Below are 16,795 nucleotides of genomic sequence, written 5' to 3' on the forward strand. Positions count from 1 at the left end.
CAATAGAATCTGACCAACTGTAAAGCCTTGTTGCAGCTTGCTAGCTTGCTTGTGCTGTGACAATTGGTGCCCCATGTGAGGATCAAACTGCAACAGATGTCCTGCCCTGGGGGTGTCCCTGGGCATGGTTGGGCACAGAGTGGCCAGAGACCTGGGACTCTGCAAGTGGGGTCCTGCAAGCAGGGGTCCGCCAGTTAAAGCCCCTCTTGTTCCCTGTGCCTTTAGGCAGCCCAGCTGAGAAGGCTGCTCTCAAAGCTGGAGACCGGATCCTGTTCCTCAATGGTCTGGACATGAGGTAAGAGGCTCTTTAGAAACCCTGTGCCAGGAGGGCCCCGGGGGTGGTAGGTGGCCAAGCACATGTGTGTTTACTTGCTTGCTCTTGTGCAACAGAAAGGAGAGCTAGCTGGTCATCCTTGAGAGCTGTCTACTGAGGTGCATGAGGGGTTTTGCCCCGTATGGACATCTCCTTTAATATTCTTTTACAAAAACTGGCTCTAAGAGTAGTATTTCAGCTCCATCCCTGCTCCTCCTTTGACTTCTCTGTACAAATAACCACATATAATGCACATATAACTGGTGTCCTGACTGCAGCCCACCTGCAGACCATGATTCAAGCCACTGTGAGTTAAGTTGCATGTAAAACACCTGGGGCTCTGCTCGTGAAATGAGCAGAACACCAGCCAACCCACGAATCACTCCCAGAATGGGATCATAAGCATAAAACCACAGAGGCAATTGCATTTCCACCCAGAAGTTAATTCTTCTAGATAATGTGTGCACAACAAAAGCAACCAAACCGGAGCTGAGTGTGCCCCTTGCCAGCGCAGTGGCAGCAGCCTGTGTTTCCTCAAGTTGGTCTTTCTGCACAAAAAGCAAGAGCAAAGGGTTAGAAGAGGCTACACGATAAGAGAGAATGATGAATATTTAAAGGTTAAACATCTGATGCTGCTTCTGTCAGTGCTCAGGTTCTCACATTTCAGCTGATCCAGCAAACTGTTGGCTGATGCAGCATTGCCAGAAAACAGAGGAGACTGAGATGAAGATTGTCCTCTGAGCCCATGTTTTGGCAGGCATTGTCCCAGGCCAGCCTGTACCCTTCTCCAAGGACATTCCAAGATTATTTTTTTGCCTACAAAAATGCATTTTACATCCACCTTGCATTTTCTTTTCATGCAGAATTAGGACAAGCAAGGAGAGACCTGCAGCACTGTATCATTTAAATAAAAAGATCATCTTCTGGGTCTGAGTGTAGCTTAAAGTAATGGTGGATTCATTTGCTGTAACAGCTCCGCAGGGTGCTTGCAGGCATGCTGGGTGGTTGTTCCTTGCTGCAGGTACAGCGGAGAGCCCAGTCACGGGGTGCGATTCAGGCTTTCCCTCGGGGAGGCTCTTTTCTGTGCAGCACAGATAAAACCAGGCAAAGACTGAGAGGCCAGGGGCACCGCAGCAAGGCCCAACTCCACCTGGCTCTGATGGCAAGATGAGGCTTTTTGCAAGAAAATGAAGGCAGCTGCAAGCTCCCTTTCAGTGCTGCTCTCCCACGAGCCGCTGCCCGCAGCGGCAGCTCTGACCCAGCTCTCTTGTGCCCCGCAGGAACTGCTCCCATGACAAGGTGGTGTCGATGCTGCAGGGCAGTGGGGCGATGCCCACCTTGGTGGTGGAAGAGGGGATTGTCAACATCTCCAACGGTAAGAGTGTGGGGAGGAGGGTCTGGAGCTGCAGAAACCCCACGCTGGTTCTCACATTCCCCGTGCAGGAGGGAATTGCCAAATGCCAACCTAGGGTCAGAGGTTTAATGCACTGCCTGGAGGGCTGCTCCTTTTGCTGGGGCACATGGCTGCCTGCTTTCTGGGAATCAGGCTTGATCTCAGGCTTGGCTGCTCTCCAGAAAGGTTCATCCTACTGTATGATCATCCTTGACGGCCTTTGCCAATGTCCTTTACATGCAGTCTGTGCCATGTACTTGACCGAAGTAATCCAACCCTGTGCATCCATGGTCGCTGTGCAAATCCCACTGTTGTGTGTGGACTGTGCTGTTCAGAATAACTGCTGCTGTTATGAATAATTTAGCTTGCTGCTGGCGAGTGAGTCAGCGGGAGATGAGGGTATCTGGGCCAGCGCGGGTGGTTATCAGCATGATTTCAGCAGAGGGGCAGGACCACAGCCCAGGGCAGAGCACGGCCGCTGCTGTTTCTGAAGCTGTGCGAGGGCAGGAGGCTCGGTGTGTTGTTGTGGTGCTGCTCCACAGTGCATAGGCCCAGGAATCAGGGGCTCGCTCGTCCTTCTCAAGCAGCAATGGACTCTCCTGAGCTCCACTCAGGAGCCCTGCGATACCAGCTCATTTGTGTGTGTGCTAGAAACAGAACCGAGCACCTCACTACTTCACAGTACAGAGCCAGTGGCACTCGGACTGCTTCACTGCCCTCAAAAGAAACCAAGAAAAGATGGATTTTTTTGCTCCAGCTACTTTGGCCATACTCCTACATGGATAAGAGCAGCCTCAGTCCAATCCCTTCTCCCAGCCGGGCATGTTGCCCTGCGCTCACAGCAGAAGTGGCACAGGGAGCAGTGCAGATGAGTGTGGCAGAGCAAATGACCTTCCATGCCTCGGTTCACTCGCAGGTAACCCTTGACTAATACTGCTTTTGAAGCCAATGATTATCAGAAAGTGCTTTGAAACTTGAGCAGAGGCTTTAGATAACCAGAGAAGAAATACCTTCTGCATGTGTTCACAGAAAGTGCGGAAGCAGCATGGTCGAAGAGATAGATCACAGAGAGCATCCCAGTCAGAACACCCCTGGTGACCTCCAGCAGGTCCATGGACCTACTGGAACAGCCACGAGCTCCAGAGCAGCTGGTTGCAAGTGTGGGAGGAAGGCAAGGGCAGTCACAGCTCCAGATGAGCCATTTCACCTTGTCACCACGCTGCCTTCCAGTGACTGAAATCTGGGTTTTTTCTGCGACATCTGTATCAGCACATCAGGATTTCTATTTCTAGGGAGCTGAGACTCCCGTGCTCTGAGGTCTCCCTTATCTGAGACGTTTAAGCTGGAAAGCCAGGAGGTGGAGTGCGGGGGTGTGTAAGTGGTTTGAATTGCAGACTGGGGCTGGAGGGACACATACCAGCCCAAACCCCACTGCTCAGGAGGACCCCAGGGAGGCCAAGGGGAGCCCTGCGGGGTCGGACCACTGCGGTCACAGGGAAGTGGAGGCAGGCAGGAGGCTGAGGGCTGGTAGATGCAGCGTTCCAGCAGCACAGCTCGGCCCACGGCTAGCTTCAGAGGCTGCCCAGCGGGGCAGCACGCAGCAGCCCTGCAGCAGGGCCATGTCCCTGTCCTGCTTCTCCTCTCACTCCTGCCCAGGACACGGGACTGTCCCCAGCCCACTGAACAAACTCCCTGTTGTATTCAGCTGCAGCTGCCCTGGCTGTCCACGGGACTGACCCCTGGTTTCAGGACAAGCCTTTTAATCCATGGTTAAGACCCTTTGTCTGTTGAATTTTCTTTTTTCTTTCTACCTGCACCTTGCAGACTCTGACTCTGCTGACTCCCCGAGCACCTCCTCCGCCCTCACCTCCCTGCAGTGGGTTGCAGAGATACTCCCCTCTAGCATCAAGATTCAAGGAAGGACCTTCACCCAGCAGCTGGAGCACCTGCTGACTCCACCTGAGCGCTATACCATCTGCAAAGCGCTGGAAGGCTTCTTCCAACATCGGTAACTTGTTAGCAGCTCCATTCCTCTAATGCTGGTACCTGGCCTGGTAGTGATGCCTGTGTCAGAGTTGGTCTCTGGGCAGAAGGCAGACCTCGGCTGTGAGGCTGCCAGCACTGAGCTCTGCTGTCATCATGTTCTCTGATTTCCCCAGCTGTGTATTTCTCTGTGCATGCTCGCAGGGCACAAGCCCACCTCTCTCCAGGTGTCCTGCCTGAGGACAGAGCAGACCCTTTAGCTTTTGAGGTTAATTCGGTCAACCTCTTAATTCCTCATAAGGTGACCTTGGTCCCTCACAGGGCAGGCTCTCTTGCTATCTGGCTGTCCCTGACAACCGCAGATCCTGTTCCACCTTGTTTGGTAAATCTCACCACGTTTCATCCTTGTCTTCTCGCTCTTCCCGGCATCTTGGCTGCAGCACTCCCTTGGCAGCAACGTGGGAATGGCTGTGGCTGGCAGAGCCCTGGTCCTGCCGTGAAGCACATCCTCCCTGCCCTGCTGCAAGGATTGAAACCGATCCCCAGGCAGACCGAAGACTTTCAGTGTGACCTTGCTTTCTGCCCTTGATCTGTAACCATTCAGCGCCTTGGTGAAGAAGCTATCCCTCCCGGCGCTGGGAGATGCTTGCTGCCTCTTCCTGCAGCTGCTAAGCCAGCTGAGCTGGGCTGCCCGGCTGCTCCTCCGGAGCCCAAGTCCCACATGGGCTGCGAGTGCACCTGCCAGGGCTGGGCAATGGTGCAGCAGCCTGCCGAATCCTCAGTCTGACAAGGAAATGCAGTAAAGCCCTCAGTATTTAGGTTACTGATGATAAGAGAGAAGAGAAACTACTAGTACAAAGCCATAGCACTGCTCCTGTGCACCACGGCTTGGGCTGTGAGCTGCACCACCCTGCAGCATCCTCCTGCCCACAGGGAGCCTGGCTGCCTCCAGACCTGCAGCTGCTGGGGGAACCCCAGCTGCATAAGCCCCCTGGCACCAGCTGAGTGAACCCCCTTGGGTCCCAGCGATTGCTAACACTGCCCCAGTAAAGCAGAAATCATTGCTTTGTGCTCTCTGGAGATGGTGCTGCTTCTATGGGATTCCCCAGCTGGACATTCCAGCCCCAGGCGCAGCAGCTGTGGGAGCAGATCCAGTCCCAGGGGTCTGCAGCTGGGAAAAGCAGACTCAGCCCTAGTGGGGTATTTACTCTTGCTCAGGGGTGCAAGGACGGGAACCCCAGTACCATGAATCAAATCCCCAGGTTCCCCTCCCAGTGCAGGGTGGCACATGTTGCTTGGTCTTCCAGCAGGGTTTTACTGGGGGCTGCCCACCCCAGAGCTGCTGGCTGCAGGGTGCAGCCGGGGCACTGGCAGGCTCACCCTCTCCTCCAGCCACCTCATTTTGCCTGTCACTGCCCCAGATGGCTTGACACAGAGGCCACTGCTCTATTTAACAATAATTCATCATGACCTAATTGTATGCCTGTCCCAGATGAGCAGCTGTGGCCTCTTAACTGCTCTGGCAAGGTGGGAAATCCCCAGACATTACGTTGCTGACCACCACAGCATGCAGAAACCAGCAGCAAATGCAGGGGACTGGGTCAGGGCACCCCTGTTCTGGCCTTTGGACCTCCAGCCATTTAGCACAGGACAAGCCAGCTGGCCCTGGCCACCAGCAGGGAGGAGCAGAGCAGCCTCCTGCCGTAGTGGCTCCCTGCAATACCTCAGCTGTTCCCTATGGGGAACAGGCTTCTGGCAGCCAAGAGCTGCATCCAGCTCCAAGACAAGGCAAGTTAGCCCAGTGCTAGGGAGAAACTTATCAGGTGACTTCTGGCAGGCTCCGGATGTCCTGCTGCTTCACATCCCTGTTGGCTGCTGAGGACCTGCCCGAGACACTTCATTAATAAAGCCCTTGCAGCATCTGAGCCTCTTTACCCTTTGGCTCTCCCCTGCGTGTCTGGCCCCTGCTCGGTGGAAGGCAGCAGTGGTCCATTCCATTAACATCAAGACAACAGATTTGTTCCTACATATGCAATCTCCTTCCAGCTCTTTATAAGTTCTTACCATTACTTTTACATTAAGGATGCAGTAATTGCAGTGAGCTTTAACCCATCATCTCTGTCTCCGTCTCTCAGGAAAGCAGCCTGACTTTAGCTCTCTGACCCAGGACAGTCCTCCTACCCCAGGCTGCTTTATCCTCCTCACTGAACTGGATGCTCAGCCCTGCTATCCTCTAAAGCCCTTTCACCATCTCTGCACACCACAGAGCCGAAGTGAGCCCGAGCCTTCAGCCCAGGGAGGTTGCCAGCCCAGCTCCCCTCACCAATGCATTTCTGCCTGAGCCTGCTTACCTGCTGCTGGCTAATATGCAGCTCTTTCCAGGGTTTCTCTCTGCTTTCTGGTGCTCCTCCACCCCTCTTACTCAGAATCATTTAGGTTGGAAAAGACTTTTAAGATAGAGTCCAGCCATTAACTCAGCACTGCCAAGACCACCACTAACCATGTCCCTAAGCACCACATCTACACATCTTTTAAATACCCCCAGGGATGGTGACTTCAGCACCCCCCTGGGCAGCCTGTTCCAGGGCTGCACAACCCTTATGGGGAAAAATTTTTCCCAATATCCCATCTCAACCTCCCCTGGCACAACTTGAGGCTGTTTCCTCTTGTCCTGCCACTTGTGATCTGGGAGAAGAGACCGACCCCCCCTTCGCTGCAACCCCCGCTCAGGCAGCTGTAGGGAGCGGTCAGGCCCCCTTGAGCCCCCTTTCTCCAGGCTGAACACCCCAGCTCCCCCCGCCGCTCCTCACAGGGCTGGTGCCCCAGCCCCTTCCCCAGCCCCGTGCCCGTCCCTGGGGCGCTCCAGCCCCGCGGTGTCTGTCTGGGAGCGGGGGGCCCAGCACCGAACCCGGGGTCCCCGCTGCGGCCGCACCAGTGCCCAGCACAGGGGGACGGGCACTGCCCTGGGCCTGCTGGCCACACGGTTTGGGACACGAGCCAGGGTGCTGTTGGCCACCTGGGCACACTGCCGGCCCATGCCCAGCCGGCCGTCAGCCAGCCCCCCCAGGCAGCTCCCCAGCCGCGCTGCCCCCAGCCTGTCGCGCTGCGTGGGGCTGGTGTGACCCGTGTGCAGGACCCGGCAGCGAGCCCTGGTGACCCTCACCCAGCTGCCCTCAGCCCAGCCTGCCCAGAGCCCTCTGCAGAGCCTCCTCCACACACACTCTGGCTGACTCACAGACCAGGTTTTATACCTGGCTGTCAGGTGCTGCCGGTTCCTGGGATTTGCTCTCCCTGTTAGCTCCAGCTGCACAATCCCAGTTCCCAAAGGGCTTGGTCCTCTGCTCTGAAATGACCAGTTTGTGCCCCTCAGGCAAGCCCAGCAGCTCAGACCCAGGCGGAGCAGGCTGGGAAGCGCTGGAGCCCAGGGAAGCGGCATGGTGGGGCTGTGCCGTAGGGATGCGCTCACTGCCCAGCCCTCTCTTTCCAATTTTGCAGGAATATTGACACTCTCATTGTGGATGTGTACCCGGTGCTGGACACACCGGCCAAGCAAGTCTTTTGGCAGTTTATCTACCAGCTGCTGACGTATGAGGAGCAGGAGCACTGCCAACAAAAGATTGCCAGGTTTCTTGGTTACAAGTCCTTAGCAGGTGAGAGGAAAGCCCCTGTGCTCCAGCACAGACACGCCATGTCCCCCCAGGTCTCTGTCGTGCTCGGAGCAGGCTGGGGTGGCGAGTGAGCAGCCGGCTGGTGGCTCTGCCCTGCCTGGCTCCTGCTCGCACAGAGCTGGCAGCCGTGTGGGATGTAGAGCAGCACGGAGGGGTTTCCAGCTCCTGTTGGTGATGAGGCTGATAATGTAAATGTCAGGTGGGAGTTACCTGTTCTGCAGCACGGAGCCGCGTAGTTTTGGAATGAAACTGCACTGAGCGGAGAGATGGTACCAGAGAGGTTGTCTCTGAGAGCAAAGGCTTTTGGAAGCTGCTCAGGTTGTTAGAGGTTAGGAATTCCTGAAAGGAAATTACTGGTTTAGGAGCAGCATTCAGATCAGAGAAGCAAAATAAGCAATGACGGTGATGTCTCTTGGGATGTCCCCAGCAGTCAGATGTACGCAAGCATCCATGGTTAGAGAGGGGGGGAGTGCAGCTCGGCTGGCGGCGCACCTGCCCGGGAGCACTGCTCTCCCCAGAAGGACTTGGAAGGCAGCTGGCGATTCTCCTCCTCCCTGGTCCCTCTCTCCATCTCCTGGTTCTGTGGCAACACGAAAACCAGATGTGGTTTGCTGTGGGTGGTGGGCTCTGCAGTCAGCAGAAAAGTGAGGGCAAATTTGGAGTGGAATGTCTTAATCTTTGGATTTGGGCTTCTTAGTTGCTTTCAAATTCTTCTATTCTAAGCTATTTACATTATGCTGGTGTGTTTATTTCAGACTGATCGTAGGTAAAAAGAAGTGTTGCTTGAAGAGAGGCTCTTGGAGGAACACGGTTATTTTAGCACAGCCTTTCCCCTCGCAGGGAGAAATGGCTCCAAGTCCTGGTGCAAATACTCCCGCTGTGCATGGAAACGTGTTGGGTATTTGCTCACCTAATTTGCACTCAGTTCCCGTTGCTTTTGTGTGTGCAGAATCATGGCCCAAACTACCTAACGTGTTGTATATTCCCGTGAACTTAGAACCTAAAATTAGTTTATAAACTTCAGAAGATCTCAAAGGGAAGCAGAGTTATTTGCAGTTTGCAGCTGCATTTCAGGAATCCAAAGCAGGTATCCCCAGCCACTGGAGAGGAGGAAAGCACGGGAGTAAATCTCCCAGGACCAGGCTGTTTTGGAGGGTTGTCCCTGGTTCGCAGGCTGGTCCCTGACTCCTTTCAGCTTCTCAGGTGACAAGGGCAACTCTGACCATGTGAAGTGCTGGTTGTTCTGGTGCATCATATGTATGTCCTTTGGCCAGAGATGTCTGAATTTGGATTAGTCCTTCACCTGGGCTTCCTCCAAACTCGGTGGCGATCTCTGATGTTTGCGTGTATCAGGCTGTCTGAGCATTGGTCTGTGGATACCACGGAGACTGATGCTCCAGTATCTCCATCCTGCTGTAAGTCTGAGCCTCTCTGAGCCATCGCACAAAACTGCACACAGACCAGTCGTTCTTCCAGGCAGCGTTTCAGTGTGGGCCCCCACTCCCATCTTGTCCCTTGAGGGCAGGACAGTTAGCTGGCTCCCTCTCCACCAGCTCAGGGCTGGAGTTCCATGTGCACCATAAGCTGGTGGATGCCAGTCCTGCTGGAAAAAGCAAATGCGTGTCCCATCTCTGGGCATCCACCCCCCTGCCCTGCACTGGCAGGAGCATCTGTAACCTGCTCTGCTTCCCGGGGACAGGAGGGATGGTGTGAGCGGCTAGCTGGGGGACAGGCAGCTGCAGTGCCAGCCAAGCTGGGCACGGCGTCACGGTCAAGTGCAGGGCTCAGAGAGCAGCCATGAGGCCGGTGGGTCTGGGGGAGCCCCGTGTCATGGCGAGGAGGAATAGGGGAGCTGTGGGGTCTGGCACACAGCAGCCATGCCTTATGAAGGGTGTTTTCTGCTGCAGTTGAGCCAGAAGCAGAGGACCGCTACCGCAGCTCCATCCGAGGGGCCTCCTTGTGCCGGGGAAGCCTTCGAACCCCCCGCCCCGAGGAAGGGGGGGCAGCAGGTGGGTGACTGGGGGCTGTGTGGGGGTCCCCTCTGCAGTGGCAAGGGAGCTGGGTCCTGGTGGTTGTGCCTGTAGTGTACTTCTGCTCTGCCCCAAGCCAAAATCCAGAGCTATTCCTAAGCGTGCACAGCGGGAAAAGATGGAGGTCAGCACAGAGGCTTTGATTGGAAATCCCATGTTTTCAGAAACAGCTGAAATAGCAGTTCTGCAAGAGGCCGCTTGGGCTGAGGCTGAACGTTGTTTCCAATCCCTTCCATTGCTCAGATGTGAACTGATCCTGCTGGTCTGAGCCCTCCCTTCTGGGGTGCACAGTTTCTGGGGTGAACTTTCTTGGACATCATCAAATTCACAGGGAAGACAGCATTTGTGAAATCCATGTGAGGAAGATCATGGTTAAGTGCCATCGTGAGACTCTTGATGAACTTCATTCATGGCACAAACCCTCACTCCCTTCAGAGAGAAGCCCCATATCTCCCCATTCCTTTGAAAATCCCATCCTCCTGGTATTGCTGCAGGGCCTTCCACAGCGCCCAGGTCTCTGACCCGCTCGCCCACATGCACCCCAGGTGGCTGGTTGTGTTTTCAGTCCTTCGGGTCTTTGCCTTCCTATCCCAGATGGGGGGACAAGGCATCCTGCCTGTTCCCCATCACTCCTAGCTGATTGTGAAGGGCACTCGACCTCTGCTTATGGCTTCTGACCGCGACCTCCCCACCACGAGCTCCCCACTGCATCCAGCCAGGCTCCACCAGCCGCCGGCTGCACGCCTTCCTCCCAGCGCCTCACCAGGAGCACAGTGCTCCTCAGCTATCTGGGAGGGCTGCTGCTGGAGCAGCCAACTCCAAGACATTTCCCCAGGGAACATCCTCTTAACCTGCCTCTGAGGAGCGTTTCTGGTTGTGATTACAGCACAGAGAGTGGCTGACAGCTGTGTGTGCTGGAGGGAGGCTGCTCGCCCGGCAGATGCTTGCCAGCTGTGGGAAGCAGCCTTGTCCTCAGCTGCCCTGGGGAAAGAGCAGCCAGCGACCTGTTGTGCTGCCCTTACCGCTGCGCAGGCTCTGCGGTGCATCCTGCCATGGGTGCTCCTACTGCACCTCCCTGCACAAACTATTTATTTATGAAAAGCAGATGACATTCCTCAGTCCTGGAGAGGGAAGTGATGTGGGGTGGGGGGCTTCACCTCCTGTTCCCGATGAAAGCCCCACTCCGGAGCCCTTTCTCATAACAGCCAGCTGTGTCTGTCCTGGGCTGCTCTTGGTCCCTTAAAATGCTGGGCGCTGAGCACACGGCTCTGGGTTGGTGCTGGGGTGAGCAGAGCTGCTCTGCTGGGCTCTCCAAAGCTCTGCCTGCCCGCCCCAGTACTCATCCCAGCCCTGACTAGGTGGAAATACTGTGAGTCCATTTGACCTGCCGTCCAGCAGTTTGGGAAAGGCAGGGATTGCAGACCGCTTCCCCCCGGCAGCCCTTCGCACACCCTTGGAGATGAATCAGGGCTCTGGACGTGCCTCTGAGAGCTTATGCTGCTGCAGCCGTTAACCTCTGAACAGAAGTCTCCATGGATGTAACTGGAAAAATGGAGTTTCCTTTGGAGCTGGTCTAATCAACGTTGCTGCAAGTGAGCTCCCTTGTGCCTTCGCAGGGGTCCAGACCTCTCTCCCTCCCTCCTCATGTCCCCTGCAGAGCCCTGTCTCAGGGGATGCTGCTGGGGCGGCTGGCACTGCCCAGATATCTGCGACCAAAAGGACCAGATTTTGGAAACTGTGACCTTGACTGCCATGTGCAGTGACCCTGACTGTCCTGGTGCCCAGCACCTACCAGGGAGGCTGAAGGGAAAGAAACGAAGAAAAAAGAAACACCCATGGCACTGCAGCGTCTCGGTATCTGGAGGCTTCTCGACGTAGTGCAGACTCCAGCGTGTGCCCTGGGTCATGTCCCTTCCCCTGAACTGCTGTGATGGAATCTTGCTCGGCACTGTCCCACCGCATGCAGCAAGAGTGAGGAGCACTCTAACCACGCGCTGCCCTGGCACTGAGAATTTGCAGGCAGCTTCCAGATCTACCAGTTGGGTAGACTGAGAGACAAATAATATCTTCATTTTGTAGAGAAACTGAACATGGTGGGGTAAAGGGCAAGGCACAGGAGGAGTTTTCTCGGCTGTGCTTGTTTTCCAGCAGGCATCATGCTTTGGTGCTGGGTGACTCCTGCTGCTGCCTGGGGAAGCCCGCAGCGGGACGTTCCCTGTTGCACAGGCAGCCTATGCATGGGGCCATCGCCTGCCCTGCTCTGGTCCCTCGGGACCCCCAGCCCCAGGTGCTCCCGGTGCTTCACTGCATGCCCAGGCAGGGAGGGCGGCTCTGGGTCCCAGCAGGACACAGGGGGGACCTTGATGGGTCGGGACCGTCGGGAGCCCTGGGGCCACAGGCGGAAGGGGGGGCTTCTGACTGGTTTGTCTCTTCCTTCCCTGCCAGGCCAGAGTGACACCGTGGAGGTCCCGGTTCGTCTGATCCCTGGAGAGCGACAGGCTGGCGATGGCACATCCCTCCCAGAGACACCCAACCCCAAAATGGTGCGGCCTCTTGGGAATGGGGGGATGTGCTGGGAAGCGCTTTGCCAATGTGTGCGGGACCGTGTTTGCGGGGAGCGATGAGAGTTAGACTGCTTTCATGTTAACGTGGGAAAGCAGGAAAAAAAGGAATGGGGGAAGGATGTGTCAGCATGGAAATACCTGCTGGTGGCTGACAACCTCCCTACCTCAGAGCTGGTCTCGGAGATCACTTCCCTGAGCAGTTAGTCAGCTTTGATAAGGCAGTTGTCTGTCAGCATCTTCCTGCAGCCTTGCCAGCGGGAGGCTCTTGGGGAGCTTCAGCAAAGGCAGAATGGGCTTGGGTTGGGGTGAAGCACTCCTTCAGGGGGTAAGAGACTGGGGCCTGGTGGGTCTGTGGTGGCTGTCCTGGCTCCAGGACATCGCAGGTCTCTGGGGGCTCCCCAAGCCCCCTCTCGATTCAGGCATCGACAGCAGCTCTTGGCCCTTTTTTTCAGATGTCGGCTGTCTATGCAGAATTAGAAAACCGCCTGATCGGCAGCTTTGCTGGCAAGATGGGTAACGCTGCCCTGCACAGAGCATCGCCTCCTGCCCCAGAGCTGGCACACGCTGCAGGTAACGTCTGGCTGCCCCCCACATGTGAGAGGGGGTCTTGGTGGGGGTTTTGGTGGGGGCCAGGCAGGTGGAGGAGAAGACATTTTTCTCTTGACGTCATTTTATAACAAAGCAGTGACGGTGCCACATGTGGGCCCAGCGATGGCTCCTGCAAAACTGCATCTGCAGGAGGGCAATGGAGTGCATGGGAGGGCAAGTCCCGCAGGACCCCAGCGCACTGCTGTGCAGCACAGGGCACTGCCGGGGGGATCCCTCCTCCCGCAGGCTGCACAGTTATGTCACATTCAGTGCGGTGCTGAGGCTCATCGCAGCCCAGGGGTGGGGGGCTGTGGGGAGTGCTGGGGCAGGACCCCGTCGGCAGCATTGTGTCCCGCAGGTGCTCGCAAGTCGGGGATCTCGTGGCCGAGTGATGCTCTGGCCTCCCAGCAGTGCTACTACCGCCTGCACAGCAGCGTGGCCTCCCCGAGCAGCACCGAGTCCAACCCCTATGTCAGCCTTGACAGCAGCCCAGCCCCGTCCCCCAAGCACCGGGACTACTCGCTCAGCCCTCTGTCGCGACGGAAGAAGCTCTTCACCTTCTCCAGGCCCCCGCGCAGCCGCGACACTGACCGATTCCTGGATGCCCTCAGTGAGCAGCTGGGACACCGGGTCACCATTGTGGATGATTTCCTCACCCCTGAGAATGACTACGAGGAGGTGAGCGTGGCGCAGGGTGGCAGGGTGCACGGTCTGCCCTGGCCGTGGAGCCATCCCTCGTGCAGCCTGCCCCGTGCCGGGATGGGTGCGGGGACTCTGGGGACACGTCCCGGGGCTCTGCGGGTGGTGGAGGGGGCGAAGGCTGCACAGCCTGGGGGCAGGACACCCCCGAGGGCTGGGGGATGGAGGATGAGGTGCCACCTTCAGCCTCTCTTCTCACCCTCACCCAGATGAGTTTCCACGATGACCAGGGCAGCTACGTCACCAACGACGTCAGCAGCAGCGAGTACATCAGCAGCAGTGATGAGGGCAGCTCCCTGACCTACTCCACGCTCTCGGACCACATCCCCCCTCCGCCGCTCAGCCCCCCTCCTCCACCGCCCCCCCTGCAGTTCCACGACCCCAAGACCATCCCCACCAAGGCAGAGGCCATGAAGGCCAGCACGTCACCTGTCCCCAAATCCCTTGTCAGCCACCTGCACCCCATCCCGCCGCCACCACCCCCACCACCGCCCCCCCCAGTGCCCTGCGCACCCCCCCTGCACCGGGGGCTGCTGCACCGCAGGAGTGAGTCCAACCACATGAGCGTCAAGAGGCTGCGGTGGGAGCAGGTGGAGAACTCGGAAGGGACCATCTGGGGGCAGGTACGGCCCAGGGGCAGGGGGCGAGGGGCCGAGCTGCGTGCTGGGGAGCGGTTGCTAGTACCGAGGCTGGGGACATTGGTGGGAGCATCCGTGGGCACTGCCCTCCTCCCTGCCCAGAGCACTGGGGAGTGTCCCCTCCCCACAGCATGATGTCCCAACCTCTCCTTGGGCCACGCATTCAATACCTTGGTCAAGGGAATGAACTCTGAAGATAAGATACCATGTTACAGAAAGTCTCATATTTCCTTTCATCCTTTTAATTATTTGGACTAAAACTGCCGGCATGAGCAGAAGCTCTGGAAAGCACCTGAAATGCTGGTTTTTGACTCCAGCATCCTAGGGATGAAAATATCCATCCCCCTAGGACCTGCTTCCCTGCTCTCCGGGCGCTGGTCAGTGAGGAGCTGCCTTCAGATGTGTTCTGCAGCTGTGGGAGGTTTTATCCATGGGAAACCATGAGGATGGTTGAAAGCAGAGCGATGGGGAGAGCACTGAGGTGGGGGGGCACCAGAAGGGGAAAGCAGAGGCGAGGAGTGAGACCAGATGTGATAATCCTTTGGCGTCATGGGCCTGAAGTGATGTAGAACTCTGGAGGTGGATGAGTCCCTGCGGGGAGAAGCTGGCCTCCCTGGAATTTAATTTCCAGCCTCTGTGTCTCATGATGGTGGATGCTGTCAGACGTGCCGTATTCTTCATGCTCTGAGCAGCTAGAGTGGAGCTGTGGGATCATCTGCCAGTCCCACAGGAACCCACCTTGTAGCACGCACTTGAAACCCTGCGGGTCCCCCTCCCCAGCACTCCGGAGAACAAGGTGCTTCTTCCCAGTGATTTCTTTTTGTATGCCAAAAATTCCCGAATTTTCTGGAATTCCCACTTTGTCCTTCAGTGAAGCAGTTGTGCCCAAGTAGCACGTGAAGAGCAGTAGTGCTCCGTAGGGTTCCAGCCGTGTTAGAAGCTAAATGAGCCCGCGGGGCAGTGCCACCGCTGCAGGGTGCGAGGAAGGGCTGATGGGGCTTCACCTCCGTGTTTCTTCCTTCCTTCTGCAATGAGAATGGGTCCTACAAGGTGGGCTCAGTGACTTGTGTAGGAGCTGCTCCACAGAGGTGAATGATTCACCAGGCTCTGGTTTCTGCACAGGGTTTATGATGGCTGAGTCTCCAGTTACAGGGCAGTGCCATCAGCCTGTCCTGGTTTCTTCTGGGGACACAGAGCGTGGGGCAGAGGGGAGGTGGCTTGGCACAGGCGGGCAGTGTCGGGCTGTCCCCTATGCCAGTATGCTTCTCCCAGATCACAAGTGACAGGACAAGAAGGAATGGCCTCAAGCGGTGCCAGGAGAGGTTGAGATGGGATATTAGGAAAAATTTCTTCCCCGAAAGGGTTGTGCAGCCCTGGAACAGGCTGCCCAGGGAGGTGGTGGAGTCACTGTCCCTGGAAACATTTGAAAAACATGTAGATGTGGTGCTTAGGGACATGGGTTAGCGGTGGCCTTGGCAGTGCAGGGTCAACCACTGGACTTGATGATCTTTAAAGGTCTTTTCCAACCTGATCTTAAAGGTCTTTTCCAACCTAAGCAATTCTATGATTCAATGATTCTGACTCTTCCTCCTCCTGCAGCTCGGAGAAGACTCAGATTATGACAAGCTGAGTGATATGGTCAAATACCTTGACCTGGAGCTCCACTTTGGGACGCAGAAGCCTACAAGTAAGTGCCTGAGCCCCAGAATAGGTCCTGGTACTGACCAGAGACTGGGGCGCTGGGAGGTACTGGGGCTCAGTGGGCAGCAAGGCAATGCCTGGTCCTAGCATCACCTGTGGCACAGAATTTGTTCATGCTCAGGATTTTGTGGCTGGTGGCACAGCAGATCATTAAGATGGAGATTGTTTCACTGTCTCCCTTAATTTTCTTCGCTGCCATTGTTTTCTGTCCCCATTTCAGTCCATCGGGGCAGTGAAACTCAGCTGGAAGGTTTCGCTCCCCGTCGCATCCAGTGCTGCTTCCCGGCTCTCATAGCACTGCCTGGCCATGCCATGCCTCGGGAGCACTGCTGTGCCAGCACCGCTCTCCAGTGCCACCAGGGACCTGGTTTGCAATCACAGCAGAAGCTCAAACCTGCAGCACACGTGCTGACGATCTGTGCGCAACCTCTGCTTGTTACGGGTCCGTGCGGTACAGTCAGCTGGGCCGCTGGCATGCACGAACACCACACGGTGCAGCGGGGCACTAACAGCTGCAAATTAGGAAGCAAATTGCAGCTCTGTTGCTTTGAGAACTCAGCCCTGAAAAAGCCGTGAAAACATTTCTCTGTCCATAGAGAGCATGACAAGCAACATTTTTATTTTTACACATATGACAGTTCCCCCCAAGACCTATGTATGGGGTTCGTAGCCACCTGCCTGCGCAGCCTGCCCTGTCACTCCTGAACTGGGGTCTCCTGCAGACCCACTGGGGTTTCTGGGTGCTGCAAACCCAAAGAGCCGGTCCAGGCTCGGGGTGGCCGAGCAGCGGTGGCCAGGGTGGCTGCCCCACGCAGCAGGAGGCACTGGGGGCACAGGGTCAGCTCCTGTCCCCCACAGCCTGCCTGACGGTGGCGTGGGGCAGCGCAGCTGCCTCATGTACACTGGGAAAAGCAAAACGCCAGTGGGATGGCTGAACTTTCCTGCAAGGGACACGGTGCACGATGGCAGCATGGGCAGAGCTAAGCTGGAGCAGGCAGATACAGATGGAAGTGGGATAAAATGGGATTCCCCTCAGGGGCTATCTTTTTTGGGGATGTTTCTGGGCAGTCTGGGATTTTCTGTGTGTTTCACCTCTCGTTTTACCTTTTTCAGCTCCAACTGAGTCCTCCATTGAGGAGATCTTTGAATCGCAGAATTCAAGGATTCCCGGAGCCATTGCTGTGTGCAAAGCATCAGTTCTCCTCTCTTTCATTCATG

At 56.5% G+C, this 16,795-nt stretch overlaps 1 protein-coding gene across 4 annotated transcripts in view; it reads left to right on the plus strand.

Annotated features, from left to right (window-relative positions):
• Window positions 1-16,795, plus strand: part of GRID2IP (Grid2 interacting protein) — a 46,717-nt gene that overhangs the window by 19,661 nt on the left and 10,261 nt on the right. For all 4 annotated transcript variants that reach the window (XM_056338163.1, XM_056338165.1, XM_056338166.1 and 1 more), the window contains 10 exons: window positions 226-295; window positions 1,594-1,688; window positions 3,531-3,714; window positions 7,185-7,339; window positions 9,265-9,366; window positions 11,833-11,930; window positions 12,404-12,521; window positions 12,898-13,217; window positions 13,448-13,861; window positions 15,476-15,563. In XM_056338163.1, coding sequence (XP_056194138.1) covers window positions 226-295; window positions 1,594-1,688; window positions 3,531-3,714; window positions 7,185-7,339; window positions 9,265-9,366; window positions 11,833-11,930; window positions 12,404-12,521; window positions 12,898-13,217; window positions 13,448-13,861; window positions 15,476-15,563 — 1,644 coding nt within the window. The remainder of the gene's footprint in view (window positions 1-225; window positions 296-1,593; window positions 1,689-3,530; window positions 3,715-7,184; window positions 7,340-9,264; window positions 9,367-11,832; window positions 11,931-12,403; window positions 12,522-12,897; window positions 13,218-13,447; window positions 13,862-15,475; window positions 15,564-16,795) is intronic.

This window comes from Falco biarmicus, chromosome 4 (genome assembly GCF_023638135.1).
Source record: "Falco biarmicus isolate bFalBia1 chromosome 4, bFalBia1.pri, whole genome shotgun sequence".
NCBI classification, from domain to species: domain Eukaryota; kingdom Metazoa; phylum Chordata; class Aves; order Falconiformes; family Falconidae; genus Falco; species Falco biarmicus.